The sequence below is a fragment of the Brachyhypopomus gauderio genome, chromosome 15 (assembly GCF_052324685.1).
Source record: "Brachyhypopomus gauderio isolate BG-103 chromosome 15, BGAUD_0.2, whole genome shotgun sequence".
In the NCBI taxonomy this organism is placed as follows: Eukaryota; Metazoa; Chordata; class Actinopteri; order Gymnotiformes; family Hypopomidae; genus Brachyhypopomus; species Brachyhypopomus gauderio.
In genome coordinates, this window is record NC_135225.1 from 11,132,389 (window position 1) to 11,150,875 (window position 18,487).

General features: G+C 41.1%; 1 protein-coding gene across 4 annotated transcripts in view; it reads left to right on the forward strand.

Annotated features, from left to right (window-relative positions):
- The window catches only part of galnt2 (UDP-N-acetyl-alpha-D-galactosamine:polypeptide N-acetylgalactosaminyltransferase 2), a 56,243-nt gene that overhangs the window by 13,019 nt on the left and 24,737 nt on the right, over positions 1 to 18,487 (forward strand). For 2 of the 4 annotated variants that reach the window (XM_076975306.1, XM_076975305.1), the window contains exons 2-3: positions 16,428 to 16,514; positions 17,462 to 17,549. In XM_076975306.1, the coding sequence (XP_076831421.1) occupies positions 16,428 to 16,514; positions 17,462 to 17,549 (175 nt within the window). The remainder of the gene's footprint in view (positions 1 to 16,427; positions 16,515 to 17,461; positions 17,550 to 18,487) is intronic. The other 2 variants (XM_076975308.1, XM_076975307.1) reach the window with 1 other exon arrangement.

The following is an 18,487-nucleotide window of genomic DNA, read 5'->3' on the forward strand; positions in this document are numbered from 1 at the left end:
CATCGTTATCTTCAGCAGCAGAAACAGAAGTTCCATATCTAAATATATATATATATATATATATATATATATATATATATATATATATATATATATATATATATATATATATATATATATATATATTACACACACACACACACACACACACACACACACACACACACACAAAGAAATCTCTTTATTTATTTAATTCTCCTACTGGCAGGGCTAACTGCAGAGCAATTAATGATGAGTGTGATCTGGCATGTGATGCTGCTCTAACGATCCAATCTAACAAAATCCCAGTGAGGGTGATGCATTGCCACATTTACATTTTGCTTCCTCCTAACTGACCCAGTCGTGACCCGGTTGTTTGTCATTGCAGAGATGCACTGTTTGAGCTACTAGAGCTCTTTGTCCTTTTTTGTCTGTTCGGCATAGTTGAGATTGGTCACTTTAAACATGCCAACGTCTGCTCCCAAGATCTTGATGCCAGACTTTTTTTTTAGTTTCTGTAACTGCCTTAGAGTGGTTCAGTTTTCTGGTGCCATTAAATGGCACTGTTTGTATTAATAATTTGTTTAAATATTAAATTAATATTTGAGGAGCTGGGCAATTTAAACCAGTTGCATTAGTGGAACCTCCTGTCATTAGCTGCTGCTTAGTCTAGTTCAGTAGTTCGGAGGTATTTTAGCCCTGGGAGTTAAAAACAGAACAACTTCTCCCTGTTATTTATTGGTTTATCCCTGCACTGAGGAACATCATAGAGCACGATCCATAGAGCACGACCCCGATATTGTTGTGGATTCTCAGTGACTTCAAACCAATGAATTTCATTGGTGTGCTTGACTCTTGCTTTTATTGGACCTTATTTACATGAACATCAAATAACATTTAAGAAGCTCTTCACACAGAACTACAGATAATTACAATGGGTCATCTACCCTTTTTCCTCCTCACAGCTGAAACTGGCACGTCAAGGCCTTCTAATGCACCTAACGCCCAGTTTCTCTGCTCTCTTACCCACCTCTCTTCATGTTTCCTTCTTTCTTCTCCTCTTTTCCCCCCTTTCTGTCCCCTTTCTGCCTTTTTTTCTTAAATGGTCTGCTGGTAAATTCCTTTTTTAACCTTGTAAACTGAACCTTTATGTCCTAGTATCATTGCTGTATTTCATTTGAAGTGTGCCCTGCAGGAATATTTAATATTAAAGCATCATTCAAATACAGAATTTAGCAGTTATAATAGATATTAAGATATTATTATTAATAATAATTTAGAAATTCATTTTGTTATTATAAAAGATGGAAAGGTATGTCAAAGTACCCTAAAACCATTACTGCTAAGGCATTACAAAAGGCATGTATCATTTGCTTCTTAACCTTTCATGGTGCCAGTAATTATCTATCACATTATTAGTTTATTAATTAGCCGCTTATTATGATGGTGTAGAATGCCTGTTTAATCATTGAAATTAATGACGTGTGACGGCTCATGATACACCATAATTTCATGGTAGCGCAATGCCCGCTCTCTGCTCCATTGGGTATATTGTTGAAGGTTGAATTTACGGGCCAATATTCACAGGCAGGATGTCTGTAGCTTCCCTAAGCTGTCCTGGTATAAACCCATCATTCTTATAGTTGGTGACAGTGGCTGAGGCTCGTGTGACGTTTTCTCAGCAGATAACATGCTGAAGAAGTCACCATTGCATGCAGCACTCCTGTGACTTCACAATTCAGCTCGGTGGTTCACAGCCTCTTTCCTGCCATTTGTGACTGGACATCACAGGAATATGTCTCCAAGGTAATATAAATAACACGGCTTCTCCGAAGATCCAAACTTGAACGCCTACTTCAGGTTCATTAGCGTTCAATTCACAAAAGCTCACTAATAAAAGAAAAAATTTTGAAATTCGATTTGCCACGATCTGACGCTTAATTTCTTTGAAGCTTTGAGAGAACGGTTCTTGCTCTAGGTGGTCTGTCATCACACTGTCTCAAATTTCCTTTCATAAAGTGAGTCCTGGCTGTGGCAGGCTCAGTTATCAGGGTCTGTCCTTGAGCTTCTCGAATTGCAGGCCATGGTAGATCAGTGACTCCCCCCAAAAAATTGCAACTCCCTCTCATTACCCCCCCCCCCCCCCCCCCCCCCCCCCCCCCCTTTACTCGGAACGTGAGAGGTGCATTTGCTGAGTGAGCACCGTTTTCCTAACCCCCTGTTCCCAGACTCTTTCCTGAATGAAGAATTGTCAGCTCCTTGGCACCGGGAGGAGAAAAATCAATTACAGAGTTCTGGAGCTAAACCTGTAAGTTAATCTGCAAATTGAAGGCTGAAAATCTAGGTTAACTGCCTCTTTACCTCCAGTTTACCCCGGCATGACACTTTCAGTTACTGTCCAAATGGTCGGGCAATTTCCAGAAGCACATACTTGAAGATTCCAGTCTTGGGTCCTCTGAGAAGCCTGAGTGGGTTCACGGCTGTATCCTCTATCTGTAGCACTTCCTGCTGTGACTGACATTCTGCCTGTCACAGACGTAGCTCCTGTCATTCTACAACCTTCCTGTCATTGCCGACAAGTGCCTGTGAGACTCGGTCAGGCTGACACACTTGTCCCAGTGGAGAAGCTCAACTGTACTTGCACACCAGTGTAACTTTTCACAGTTTGTGCTGCAGTGAATTTCGGTTTGGTGCTCCGAGACTCTCTGCTCCACCATCTTGGAGGGGAGGGCCTTGCCTAGCAGGTCCTCTCAGACTGCTCAGCTCAGACTGGTTTGGCTTCACGACCGCACACGACGGTGAAGCAAACATTACCGTGAGGCATTTGTTCTTTTGGCTTGCAGCTCAGTAAGTCTCAACAGCCTTATTAGACTGCATTGTTGGAAGCTGCATTTTTTTTTGCCAGACATCATTTTGTGTTTTGCTGATGGTGGGTAAACAGTGTCTCAGCGCAGTCTTTTTTTTCTTGTTGATAAGAGTTCTGATATTTGGTTTGCCTTGTTTTTATGCTCAACAAATAATTAATTCACTTTCTGGGTCCTGTGAATGGCATTTATTTTCATCTGGAAATGGCCTAGACAGCTTGGGCTTCACATCGTTTTGTAAGGGCCCCAACATTTACATTTATTTAGTTATTTATTTTTTACAAAAGGTAAAGGTAGTCTTCAACAGATGCTGTCAATGCATGAACATTGACTAGCTCTTAAGAGTCAAATGTGATTCTGAGCAGAGGACCCAGGGTGAACAGACACTAAAAAATATCAGGTCTCCCTCCTTTCCACAAGGCTGATGCTTGCTGGTAGTAATAATCCAGTACTGTGGACTGGTAATCCAGTAGTAATCCAGTACCCCGACCTCTCTGCAAGCCAGTGAAGCAGGTTCAGCCAACACTCTCTGCCTTTTAGCTCTGAGACGCTTGAGTTCTGAGTAACCTTCTTCCCACTCATAGCCCTGTGAACAAACCCATCACACTGGCCAGTTCCTTCCCGGCACTGTGATGTGTGCCTCTTAAAAAGGCCTCCACAACGATGGCTCTGATTAGACAAGAAAGGCAACCCAGAGTGGGAGGGAAAGTAAGTATGTTTTAAAAAGTGAAGTACAAAGACATTACCCTGCTTGTGTTTCTGCTTGTAGCAGACCTGATGTTGCTGTCACTAATGGGATCAAATAATAGGATCAAATTTCACCAGGTTTTCGGATTACCGTTGTAAACGTTTCTTGGCTTTTACACTCCTTTATTTGAGAAGGTGCCCTCTCTCACCCTCCAACAGGTGAGCTGTCACCTGAGTGGAAGAGATCCCAGCAGCTTGGAGGCTCAAACACTGTGGACCATTCAAACACAGCCAGGAACATTCTGACTGTGGGCTGTATGTTCATTTAAAAGGCCTCCTTCTGTCAGGGGTGGTTATCTCCGAGAAATTGAGGGACTGTAAACTAGGTGTGCTTTGAAAACATCTGTTGCATTTTAAAGTGATGAGAAATTATACTTTCTTATTGTACAAACCCTTAGTTACCACTCTTTAAGGCCTTTACTTCTAATAGCTTAAAACTTTTAAAGTAAGTTTAAAACTGTTAATGTAGACGGTTTTGGATTTTGTCAGCTACATGTATCCTTAACTGACATCATAAATTCAATTGAGAAGCGCAAATGAATCCAAGCTCTTTCATATTTCGTTTCACGAAGATGTATATGAAACTGCCTGCCAATCACATCATGTCTAAATATCTGTTGGGACTTTGATTAAAATAAATTATGAAGCAAGGCTGGAACACAGCTCTTCCCAACCCAGGTCCGATTGGGCCTGAACCACCGCTGCTAATAGCTGGCATTTTGCCGGACGTGTTGGCCTCGTATTTTGGGTTAGCTGGTGAGGGCGATGGCTCATCCAGTCAGCTGGCCCACGGGGGTCGTGGCGCTCCCAGGCCGTGCTGGAAGCCTTTATTGGGAAATTGGAAGTGGCGAGTGGCCTGATGGAACACTGGCATGTTGATGCTTTAACGGCGCACGACTGTGCTTCGGGTCTTGGTTGCTATGGTTACCAGGCTGCTCCGGACCCCGAGGACACCGTGCCTCTTTGATCAACCAAGGAAGACCAGACTGAAATCTTTAAGTGTTAAATGCGTGGTAATGAGTAGCAGATAGGATTTCATAACCTTGTTATCTGAAATTGATGTACTGCTGTAGAGGTGATTTATTCATCAGGGTTACACACCCTGAGTCATTTTTGTTTTTCAGAGACCTGTGCAGAAAGGGTCATTTGGCAGAGGTGTGCACAGTCAATCAGATAAGAAGCCGACGTTCCAAATAGACACGTGTTATTGTGCACACAGGTAACTGAAGAAGATATCTGAGCCGTGCTGTCTGTGCCACTTAAAAGTAAATTTCCCTTGATAAACCGTGTCTGCCGATAGTAAGACAAGGAACATTCACCAGACCCTTGGGTGGTCTCGGCCCTGGTGTTTGAAGAATCAGTGCAGCAGTTTCTTAACAAATTGCTCATTTATTTCATTTCATTTTCATTACATTTCTTCCAGTTATTTGGCAGCAGTGGGATCGGGCACACTGAGCTTTCCGCCGTGTCATTCCAGCTTCCACTTCTGAGAAATGCATTTAGCGACAAGGCAGGAATATTAAATGTTTATTAAAGGAAACCAATTTGAACACCATAAACAATGTAAACAAACTGTTACATTTAAAATTGCATCCTTGGTATCAAAAGTGAAACAATTTAAAGTTCTGCCCAAAGGATGCAACTTTTTGACCCACAGTGATGCTCGTAATGGCCGTCCGGCCGCAATGACAGTAGCCTCTGGTCAGAAGCTGTGTCTCCAGTTAATGCCTCCTCAAATGAACAGTGTACATAAAGCATGGAAACAACCACAGTCAAAGCACGCCTTCCTGCCAATGGCAGATGGCCACTCAAACACACAGTAACCTGGGTCTAAAGCGGTATCGGATATTTCTGTAATAGTCAGCTGTATTGGTTGTAATCAGGCAGTTAAACTGTTAAGGATTTCCTTCTCGGCAGGGAGCAGCCTAAGCAGTGTGGCTATGATGGGGTCATCTGTAACTGCTTTTGTAGAACTACATTTTAAATGCAGTCATAATCACCATGGTTCAGTTATACACTCTGCAGTTTTCCAACATGGTACAGGCAGTGAAAGATGGTTTAAGATGGTTTCAGATGGTTTCCAGGGTTTGCCTGCACCTCTATTACTTAAATTACTGCATGTTTTAGTATCACACTAAATGACAGTGTATAATGACAGTAGTGCCCAAGTCTCAGGATTTGGTCCTCACTTTGGTGTCTGTTTAAAAGTAGACATACACCTTAGTAGTTTTATGTGTTGTATTAAATGGCCACAGCTTTTAATGACCGTACAAAGTAAAAGGCAATGGAAGTAGTAGAATAGTTCTCTAGAGGGCTGAGGCAGCTTGAGAACTATGTTACTGCCTGGTCATGTGACCAGACTGAATGCCAGTAGCTAATCTTCCACCAAGACTCAAAAAACATTACAACGGCACATTCATTTTGTGGTCCAAGTTGAGATGAATCCTTGGGACTTACATTCTTCTGTTAGTATTTGTTTGTTTATTAGTCAGAAGAGAAGACCTTGCTCCTTGGCAAGCTTCTGTTGCAGTGCTTCAGAATGGATGGTGGTCTGGGGTCTGGGGTCTGGTCAAGGGTGATGGAGCCCTGCCAAGTGTGCTTGCAAAACCATCAAGTTCAGTCCGACAGCAGAATGATCATGTGCAAAATCATGTGTTCCTGTGCAAAACCACTGTTAAGGCAGAACTAGCAGCACTAGTCATGCTAGTTCTGTTCAGATTCATCATACATAATAGGGATGTAAATTCCAAACATTTGGAAATTAAGTTTAATAAAATAATATGGTATCCAAAAAAGGCCTAAACTGAACAAGGTTGTTTTTATTGCCTTAATTTAACCAATGGGCAATGTCTGCTAATGTTTACATGAGCATACAAATGTAGCTCAATAAAGCTCCACGTGGGGGGCCATAAAGTTGTGTGCAGTGCTATCACCATTTGCTGTCCTCTTGCAGGACATCTGTGCTGTGTTAAAGTGGCTTTGTCTGCACCTATCGGAAGACCTGCAGTTATCAGAGTCAGTCTGACAGTATATCCTGGAACTGTTTTCCTTAACATTCGTATGAGGACTGTGTGCTGAGGAAACCAGAGGTGGGCCTGTCTTACACCCTTAAGGCGCACCTGTCTAACGAGCACAAGGCCTTGCAGAACAGATCTGAATAACTGTATATATCTTTAATAAGTTAAATTTATGCAGAAGTTCATTATTTTATTTAATAGTATAAAGATGAAGAGTGTTCGTTTATTCTAAGTGCTATTTAGTTTTGAGTGTGCTAACACATCTGGAAGTTATAAGCAAACTGTTTGTCAGTAAATAATGTTGGACATGCCATAACTTCACTAGTGTGGTCTTAAGTTAAGCTCCAAATCTTAGTCTTTTAGTTTTGCTGTTAAATATGTAAAGCTCTAGCTATGGCTTGACTCGTTCTTGCCCATGGGGCTTTGCAAACGTTATGACACCACTGCTCAGCATTGGGCTGCTGTGGAGAACTGGCACATGAGAACTTGGTTCTTGTAGCTTTATAGCTTTTGCAGGGACCTCCTTGGAAGCGTACCTACACTACAGTCTTTCGCCTGAAGCTGTGATCTTTCTCCCCACTTTCCCAGCTGCGCTGTCAGACTGTCTTCGTGGCCCTGCATAGACCTTCTGCGTGAAGTACTGGGTCCTGGGGGAAGGGTGAGGGGGCGTGGCCTGTCAGTCCTAGCCGGATACCACGGTTGGCCCCCTGCTGATTCGTCTCCTCCGCCTCCTTTGTGGGCCAAGTGCAGTTCATTAGCCACCTCAGTCCTGGCAGCTCTGTGAAAGTTCAGTTTCCATCATGGCCAAAACCAGCACAGCTGCTCCTCATAAAGAGAGCATTCGGATCAGTTCACCTTAGTGTGGCCATGAGTCAGAACTGTGGTTGGGTGTGTTATCACGTCAGATGTCATGAGTGTGCTGTTTATTAGCAGCTGAATACATATTTAAAAAAAAGTTAACATTCTGCCTGCTCTAGCAATTGATTTTGTGCCAAAAAACAAAAACCTAAGATTCCAGATCAGATAAGGAGTTTATATTCACATTTTTTATCATGACACACTTACTTAATAAATTTTATCATGTTAATCACACAGAATTCATTTTTTGATTCCTATTTAAAAATTACTATGAATTGCTATGGTTACAACATTTAAATCTGTAGATACTGATGTGAGTCTGATTCCATACTATAACATTAAATCTGATGACACTGGTGTGAGAGATCGGAGAACACACCTCTCACTGCCAAACAAGGGTGTAGTAGAGATTTAAGAACACACCTGTGACCTCCAAATAAGGGAGTAGTGGGATTCTAGGGATTTTTGAAGGCGCATGTACCCCTGAACAAAAAAAATCAAATTTTGGGAACAGCAACACTTAAATGCTCATTTCTGGAGACTACTGTGTGTTCACAGAGCTAATTAAACAGGTAATGCAATTCAATACTGATCTGTCTAGTGTTCTCAACAGATACCTAAAAAGATGGTCAACTCTTTGAATAGTTTAGATTTTGCTGTTATTTTATTTCTCTTATTTTATCATCACCAGTTTTTATATATGAATATACTCCGGTATGCTCAAGTGAAACACATGTGAGTGCTCAAGTAATCAGTTACGCAGACCAGTCAAATGAGACATCCTTGGGAAAAGATTTGATTAAAAGAGAGTGGAAACCAACCAATCCATTGCCGTGTCAAGGCATAAAGCACACAGATCAACAATGCCAAGAGATAAGGAAAAATCCAAGGACATCAGGAAGAAGGTGGTGACAGCCCATCAGTCTGGGGAAAGCTACAAGACCATCTCCAGGACATCCTAGCTTCATCCATCCGCTTTAAGACAAATCATTTATAAACAGAGGGTACTCAGCATCAAAACTTGCACCAAGAAGCAGAAAAATAATAATTCAGGTAAAGGCCAACCCACACATCACCTCCAGAGAGTTGCAGACCTCTATGGCTGTATCTGGAATAAATATACTTGCATCTACAATCAGCAGAAAAATCAATAGACATAGTATTCATGTGAGAGTTGCTAGAAGGAAACCTGTGCTCTAAAGAAAGAATAAAGTTGCCTGTTTACACTTTGCCAGAGAGCATTTGGACAAACCAGAGGCTTTCTGCAAGTCAATTTTCTGGACTGGTGAGACCAACATTAAATAATTTAGCCACAATTACAGGTGCCGTATTTGGAGAAAAGTCAACATATAAGCGTATAAAGAGAAGATTCTCTTCCAACAGTGAAACATGGTGGTGGAAATATGAAGATTTGGGCCTGCTGAGAGAAATTATATATAATTTGCCACATGAGCATTATATATAATTTCTCTCAAATATATATTGTGTTTATTGTTTGGAAGGTCTGTTTTATAAATTGAGATTTCAATATTTGTTTTATAATATTACATTATTATTTTTTTAGAACACAATGACCATGTTTGGGTGGTTCACAAACAACCTGCACTATATATAATTTTTTTTTTTTACCTGCACTATTTACCTAAAAATTACAATATCCTTTTAATCTTGCCATTACCAGTTAATCTTTGCTGCTCCTAAACGTTACTTTATTTTTACTACCACAGTTATCTGGGACAGTTTGAAACATTACATCACTTCGCTGAGCGCTGATGTCAGCTCGCAGCAGCAGACAGAAGATGCCCATTTAATTGAGTCTAAACACAGGTGAAGTTCACCACTGTTTAGTGGCATTTTCTGTATGCCGTTCAGTTGCGTTAAGGCGTGAGGATGGCGACTGTGTGTCTGAGCCGAGATGCAGGGAGTCGTGAGCTCATGGGCTCACAGGAGGAGGTACACCGCTGCTTTTGAAAAGCAAATGATTTCTCTGTGAAAACAGCAACGCGCTGTCTGGAGCGCACGCTGTTGGACGTTTCTCAGAGCTGAAAGTGTCCGAGGTTTTGTGTTATTTTCCCTGTGGGCTTCATGGGGACAGTGACAAATGTCTTCCATCTGTTTTCTGTTCTCTAAAGTTTCCCCTTCTAGTTAATAGGTTCATTAAAATTCCTCTTTTGAAAATTTGCAGCATAACAGGCGTTAAAGAGCAGGTGGTGATTCTATGTAGACTGAAGCATGTTTAGTACAGGCAGAGCAGCACAGGCGAGGTGAGTGGTCCTGTCCAGACAGGTCGAGTGGGCCGCCCATGCACGCTTCACGACCGGTTCAGATGACTGCATCTTCAAATTCTAGCATCCTGAGTGAGCATATTACTTCTGATCTGGAAGAGCTACACAGACGTACTGCTGACGATTTAGAAAAACCTTTGCTTGCTTTGCAGCTTTCAATTTAGCCTTTTGGACCTTTTAATGTACCAACCAGAAAAAGGGGACTATTCCTCAAAGTGAGCTTATAAAATCTGAACTTAACTGAAATAGCCTTGATTGACTCCTCACATAGCATAATACTATTGCCTTGATTATGTTTTCTCCAGAAGCATTGCACAAATAAAATTCAAGAATAACTTGTTCCTGTTATTTTTATAAAGAGAATAATCACAAGAAGGGTAACTTTCGAGTCATTAATTAAGCTAGAGTGATGTTTGGCTGAAAATAGCTGACAGACTAAATGCAGGTGGAAGAAAACTGAAACATTTGTTAATGTGAAAGGCATGTGAATTATTTTTGGCAAAATGAATAATACATTAACATGTACCTTTTTTTCTGTTGACCAGGCTATAATTAAGAGCCAGAAATTAGGCTCAGAACTTAGGCTGAATGCAAATGTGTTCAGACAGTATGTTTTAACAAGCTTTCATAAGTTGTTCCATGGAAATAGTCGACTTCTAAATTGAATGGTGCATGCATCAGTGGGTGAAGGTGAAAATTAGCCATATACTTCATAATGGTGAGTGCGAAACTGGTTAGTGCTTCATAGACATACAGAGTAGGAATAACTATGTGCAGAAATAAATTGTAACTTACTTCAGGTGATCCAAAAGTATCCTGCTGCTACTGGCACTGATGGTGAGCCACCTACAATGGACTTCACATCTGCTGTGAAGCCCTCCACCACGAAATGTGCCAGAATAGGCCTCTATGCCAGTGAGAATGCTTGAAATTTCCTTGAGTCATGCACTGAGTGAAGCCGTTCAGCATAAGTGTTGGAAATGAGGCATTCTGCATTAGGCTGCATGGAGCACTCCATAATTCACAATCGCTTGACCTTATATACCGATGGATTTATTTGTCATCCTCATGATTTACATTCATTATTAGCTGAACGTTTGAAGGAGGTAGGTCATATGCTATGAAAGCAGCGTGTTAGGGATGTGAGCTGATTTGTGATTCACATGAGGGCTATGCTGGACTGCTTCACAGAGTCCTGATGGAGCTGTTACATGGATGTGAGAGCAGTTTACAGCACCAGTGCTGCTTGAACAGCCAGTCAGTTTCAGCACAGTTAAGTGATCCATGTTTCTGATCAGTTCAGGGTAAAGGAGCGTTAGATTTTCGCTAATTCTATATAGCACAGTCACTACAAATGATTGTACAGCCAGACAAGTAGCCTGATAATGGAAGCAAGTGAGTACAAACTGTATTTGATGGTCTGTCATTGCTACACCAAGATCGTGTGCTCCAAGCTGCTAACATAGTTAAGAAAATGAAGCACAATATGTTAGTCTGGCGTGGTCATATGTTTTAGGTTAGCTTGGCTTTGTGAAATGTTTAGGTTAGTGCTTGGCTTGGTCAAATGGCATATAGAGAGCTTAGTTTGGGTAATCCATCCAGGTTTGTAAGTTTGATTCAGTTCTGATTTTTTAATAAACTCATAATTGTGACATGAAAAACCAGTCTGTTGCATTTATGGATCAAGTACTAACTTTAGCATTACTAGGCACTGTTTATTAGTAGTTCAACATTACACAAACTACTACATGCTCAAAAGTAAGTATGTACAAAAAAAAATACAAAGTGAATAAAAACCCCCCTGGATGATTGAAATAGTAGAAAGTACAACTATTTAGTAGATTAGTGTGAATGACACACCCTGTTTTGCTGTACACTATATTCAATAAATCATTGTAAAGGTGCTGTAACACAAATTTCAGTTATTAAACGTCAGGTATAAAACATCTTTTCAGTTCTGTGCCGTGTGTATTTTTTGGACCTTATTATGTATGCTTGTCTAAAGACAAAGTACTGTGCACTGATGAAAAATGGTTCTCATTTTCTTTAGTCCCCTAACTAGCTTGGGTTTCTCAGAATGGGTTCTTTGCTCCTGTCATAGCACTCTTCTGAGGAAACTAATTTGTTCCACTCTGTAGCACTTGGTAATGAAGGATTAAAGTGTGTGTGTGTGTGTGTGTGTGTATAAACATTTAAGCACATTTGTCTTTGCTTATGAACACTATGACTGCTCAAGTAATGTGATATGCCATCCTGTTTATTAGATGTACTTGTAAACATTTTAGACTTTATGAGGGTGCTTCTCTTTTGAGACCTACCAAACTGATGAATTGGTTCCAAACAGCATGTTTATGGTTCCAGATTATTTATCTTCATATTACAACTGACCTTAGGAAAGATGTCTCCGCACCTCAAGGTTGTCAGTTCAAAACCTCAGAAAAACCTCATGGAATATATCCAACGACAGAAATTGTGTGTTCATCTGAAATCGGATGGATATGAAGTTGGTCTGCTGCCAGGTGCTCTGGTTAGAGTGAAACCATCAATGGCTCCTGTTGGCTCAGTGTGTGATGTGAGCCAGATGCAGTGAAGGGATTTCATGTGAGCAGAGCTGGAAGGTCCCCAGGGCCCAGTACATGAACACCTGCATCATAAGTAGCATGTTTTGGAAATGTGGACACATCAATTGAATAAAAATAGATGTTAATTTTTATCATCTGATCATCCTTTGATATTTTAAGGGCCTTCTGTATTTCACACAGCGTAGTTTATTAACAAGCTGCAAGAATCCAGTCTGGTGGGACACTAAATACAAGCTGTGAACCACAACCAGGTAGGGCTGCCACGATTAGTCAACTAGTCACGATTATGTCGACTACTAATTTAATAGTCGATGCGTCGTGTTTTTTTTTTTCTCTCCATACTGCTGCGGTCGCGTCTGCCTTTCTGTCCCTAACGCACATGCGCAGTAGTGGAAACCGAGGTAGACAGTGGACGATATCCCAGGACATTATACAGACTGGTATCATGGCTACCTGGCTACGGAACTCAAAAGTGTGGGATCATTTTCCGTAGCCGGGTTCCAAAACGCGTGCAATATCTGCAAGGCAGAACTTTCCTTCCACGGCAGCACAACTGCGATGTACGAGCACCTGAAGCATGTTGTGGCTTATTATGACAATGATGAAGAGGGACCGTCATCTCTGTAATCTAAATCGCTAGTTAGCTGCTAACGTTACCGTAAACAGAGCGCTAACTTTGTACTTACTTATCGTGGTAACTGTAAAAGATAACATTAGTGATGGCGATTTGTTTCATTAGCCTTAGCACGCATTCGTGTGTTTTCTGTAACGTCAGTGAGACCAAAACTTTATTTTTGTGAATAATTCCTTAGTTTCAGGTACCTACCTAATTTGATTTATATGTAGCTACGTTTGATGCCAGAGACAAATTAAAGAAAGAAAAACCTAAAAAAAAAAAATTCCTTATTATTGTATTTATTTTTGCGTTGTTTAAGCCAGTGCCTAATACTTATTTTAATAATTGTTGCAACAAGTTGCATATTTCATTAAAGGTTTAATGAACTATGATCTTAATTGTTTTTATTTTTAGCTGAAATCTAATGATGATTATATAATAGCAGTTGCATTCTAGTGTGATAAGCTGTATGTTTTATATTCAATTAATGCACGATCCGATTAGTCGACTAATCATAAAAATTAATCGGTGATTAGTCGACTATAAAAATAATCGTTTGTGGCAGCCCTACAACCAGGTTCCTGTACAGCTGAACCACAACCAGGCGCCTGTACAGCTGAACCACATGGCATGTCCTGCTGTTGGGGTGTTCGATCCTCCGGGCTGTGCCCACATGATCTGTTGGGAGAGCATTAGTTGAGTAAGCTGTAGTCTGTGTGCACCTGCCACCATCTTGGCCAAGGCCCCCGTTTTGCCCTAAGCAGCTCCATGGTTTTGGCCTGTTGTCCTGATGCTTAGCCCTCACCCTTCTGTCTGCGTACCATATTTCACAGAGTTTTGTTGTCAGGGGAGGCAACACGGACGTGCAGTTGTTTTTCTGTAATTGGAACTTGCTGCTGTTTGAGCAGTGTTGGGCAAAACCCTGCCTGCTCGTACCTTCATTATACTACTGTTTGTAGCTGATGGCTGTGTACAGGTTTTATTTCAGTGCTCGTGGGGTGCTTGCACCAGTAATCTTAAGTCATTTGGCATTGTTGATTATAATAGGGAGAGTAAATTTCACTGGAACATTTTGTTTGTAATGTCAGAGTTTACTGTTATTGATTCTTCAGGAAAGATAATTTGTTTGTCCCTCAGGTGAATGCTAAACAACTTACTTATTCACAATAATATTAAGTTTATAGTAGGGATGCACTGATATGACTTTTTCAGTCCCGATACCGATACATAAACTTTGCATATAGGTTGATACCCGATACCGATCCGATACCATTGTTGAATTAATAAACCGTATACCCCAGCAACAGGATTGATTTAAGCATTACTTTACTAACTTAGAGGGAGACTCCTGATAGCACCCCCCCTCCCCACCCACCTCTCTCGCACAATCTCTTCGGTTAAATCCCAAACTACGAGCGTTTGTTCGGATGGTGCAAATCACACTAAAACAAGGCTTTCCACTCAGTGAGAGAAACAATGAGTGACAGTTATTTTTGAATGTCTCTCCCCCCTCCCCCACACACGCATGTGCACACACTTACTGTACACCTCTCTCCCATATTCACTCCATACACACACACACACACACACACACACACACACACACACACACACACACACACACACAAACATACTTACAGTTGAAACCAGAAGTTTACATACATTATATAGAAAGATACATGTGCATTTTTTTCTCACTGTCTCACATGAAATCAAAATAAACTCTTCTTGTTTTAGGTAAATTAGGATTTACAAAATTATTTCTATTTGCTAACTGCCAGAATAATGACAGAGAGAATATTAAGGCAATTTTTATTACTTTCTTCAACGTCAAAAGTTTAAATACATTTCATTAGTTTTTGGTATTGTTGACCTTAAACTGTATGACGTGGGTCAAACGTTTTGGATGTCCTTCCACAAGCTTCTCACAGTAGTTGGCAGGAATTTTGGCCCATTCCTCCTGACAGAACTGGTGTAACTCAGCCATGTTTGTAGGCTGCCTTGCACATGCCTTTTCAGCTTTGACCATAAATCTTCAATAGGATTGAGATCAGGGCTTTGTGATGGCCACGCCAAAACATTGACTTTGTTATGCTTAAGCCACTTTGTAACCAGTTTGGCAGTGTGGTTTGGGTCATTGTCCATTTGGAAGACCCATTTGCACCCAAGCTTTAACTTCCTGGCTGATGTCTTGAGATGTGGCTTCAGTATTTCCATATAATGTTCTTTCCTCATGATGCCATCTATTTTGTGAAGTGCACCAGTCTCTCCTGCAGCGAAACAAGCCCACAACATGATGCTGCCACCCCCATGTTCCACAGTTGGGATGGTGTTCTCAGGCTTGCAAGCTTCCACCTTTTTCCTCCAAACGTAACGATGGTCATTATGGCCAAACAGCTCAAGTTTAGTTTAGTCAGACCACAGGACATGTCTTCAAAAATTAAGGTCTATGTCTCTGTGTGCATTTGCAAACATGAATCTAGCTTTTTTATGTTTCTTTTGGAGTAATGGCTTCTTCCTGGCAGAGTGGCCTTTCAGCCCATGTCGATACAGTACTCTTTTCACTGTGGATAATGACCCACTCTTCTCAGCTTCAGTCAGCATCTTCACAAGGTCTTTTGCTTTTGTTCTTGGGTTGATGTGCACATTTCGGACCAAAGCACGTTCATCTCTGGGACACAGAACCCGTCTCCTTCCTGAGCGGTATGATGGCTGGACATTCCCATCTTGTTTGTACTTGGGTATAATTGTTTGTAAAGATGAACGAGGCACCTTCAGGCATCTGGGAATTGTACCCAAGGATGAACCAGACTTGTTCAAGTCCACAGTTCTCTTCCTGATATCTTGGCTGATTTCTTTTGACTTTCCCATTATGTTACACAAAGAATCAGTGTGTTTCAGGTGTGCCTTAAAATGCATCCACAGGTGTGTCTACAGCTAACTCAGATGTTGTCAATAAACCTATCAGTAGCTTCCAAAGACATGACCTCATCATATGGGCTGTCCCAAATTGTAATCTTGGTGTATTTAAACTTTTGACTTTGAAGAAAGTAATTAAAATTGCCTTTAAAAATTCCCTCTCTCATTATTCTGGCAGTTAGCAAATTGAAATAATTATAGTAATCCTAATTGACCTAAAACAGGAAGAGTTTCTTCTGATTTCATGTGAGACAGTGAGAAAAAAATGCACGTGTCTTTTTATATAATGTATGTAAACTTATGGTTTCAACTGTACACCTCTCTCACACAAACATACTGTACATCTCTGCTCGATATCCACTTCACACACTCAAAAATACATGCATCTCACTCACTCACTCACTCACACACACACCCACCTCTCTCAAACCCACTACACACACAGACTTGCATCTGTTTTCAAGCACTATGTATTTCCTTCAGGAAATCCACATCTAGTTAAATTTGTTGTATTGTATTTTGCAGCGCTACCACCACCACTTGCAACATTTGTTTTACAGATATTGCACGTCGCCGTCGAACTTGTTGGCGTGAAATTCCTCCACACAGCTGACTCTTTGGCTCGCTCCATGTTGTTGTTCCTTTTTGTAAGTCTGGCACGCTGCACATGTGCTGCTGACGTATGGCGTAGCACGCATCGCAAACAAATTAAAGCGAAAGGATCGGTCCCATGTATCGGCCTGATTATCCGATACCCGATCCAGCTAATTTTGTTAATATCGGGACCGATATCCCTAGTTTATAGTACTGTACTGACTGGTATTAGTATGTGTCTTTTAATGTTTTTGATGCTGATGTGATGCTATATTAATTATTACATGCCCTCTTCTGTATGAGTAGGGACACGTGTGTTTTATGTAGAGCACCATATTCTACCACCTCAGCTTTATCTGAAGTAATTTGTGAGGAGGACATTTCTAGGGAGCATGTAGATTCTGTAAAGGGGAAAAAAGAACCTGCCATTAACATTAAAGCTGATCATTACTACTCATCACTTTTCAAGGCTTTTCAGAGATTATAAATTCTGGCTTAACTGTGAGTCATTAGCATGAACTACAAGAGGAGATCTTGAGCAAAGTTTGCACAGATAGTTGAGCCTCCATGAATTAATGAATAAATGAATGAGCATGTAATGAGAATGTAAAATATTCAAATGATTGAGGAATATCCATGTAAATCTGTCGGGTGTTCTACCTCATCAATGTTTAAAAAGCACCTGGTGGCGAACATGTGCCCCCGGCATTTCTCCTGCTTGCATAGAACCGGTAGAACTGCTTGTTTTCCATTCCTACATCTCTTTATTCATCCTAAATCAGTTTCTACATCTCTTCTTTTAGAATTTCACCCAGTTTATATATATATAATATATATATATATATATATAAAATGCTTTTGCTTTTTGATCACATTTTTACTTTAAGGTAAATTTAACTTCCATCTGAAGGATTTGGAGAGCTACATTTGGCTGTCTGGCTGTTCTATTCTTATTGTTATTAATGACTTGTTTCATATATTCTTTCTTTTTTTTTTACAGGATGACTGGAATGGCTTAAGTGCAAACAGAATCTCAGCACACCTCAATACAGATGACCGACCCCATAGCTTGGAAACCCTTCCTCCAGGTAAAAGTCCGTTCAGAGCCTCTGTGTATTGTTGACTGATATCCAGATGAACTTCTTTCTCTTGTGTAGATGACGGAACAGAAGGGAGCTGTTTCACCTTAGCTAGAAGAGAGCAATGATTGTGAACTGGTGTAGGGACCATTGGGACTAGATTGCGGCTCTGTGTTTTGCATGGCGAGCTCGTACTGCCCTGGGTCCCTGCTGTCTCTGCTGACCTGCAGCAGATTCTGCCGTCTGGGCTGCTTGTGCAGGAACGCTCGAAGCGGTTGAGCCGTCCCTGCCATCCTGAGCAGCGGTGAAACCCCAGCCCTTGCCTCACCTGTGTGCCAATGAGCGTACTCGGCTGAAACGTGCATGCAGCTCACCAGGTCTTGCACCTCAAACGCATGCACATGTTAATTTTTTATAGTCTTTCCAGCACTTTAGGAGTGGTGTGTGTGCAGTGCACTTCAGACCTGGCAGCTCGGGCCTTGCCAAGATGTTTTAGTTCATTCATCGCAAATCTCCAGCCATCACATGACACGATCACCCATCTGTTGCTGTGCTGCTGAGATCTGTTTCAGGGGATTATCAATAGTCAGTTTTGTCATTCTCCAGTTCTTTTTGTTATTTAGGTCATGGAACAAGAATTTTCATTTGCACAGGGAAGGAATTCAAACAAGAAGTTCTCATCTCTTTTGCAACAGTGACGGAAGAGGTTGGATTTGAGAACCAAAGGCAGCTCCTTTTAACACACTTCAGTTCCTTTTGTCCTCAGTTAGATTAGATGCCTTGAGACAGGAAGAACACTGAGATGACCAGAGAACAGGCTCTCTGGACGGGGAATAGAGCACTTTAGGGGAACTACTGGTTTCTATACTGATAAAATAAAGACTCCTCTTAAAGCGATTATGCTTACTGTGATTATGGTCTTAATCGCATCACAGTAATTATAAGTA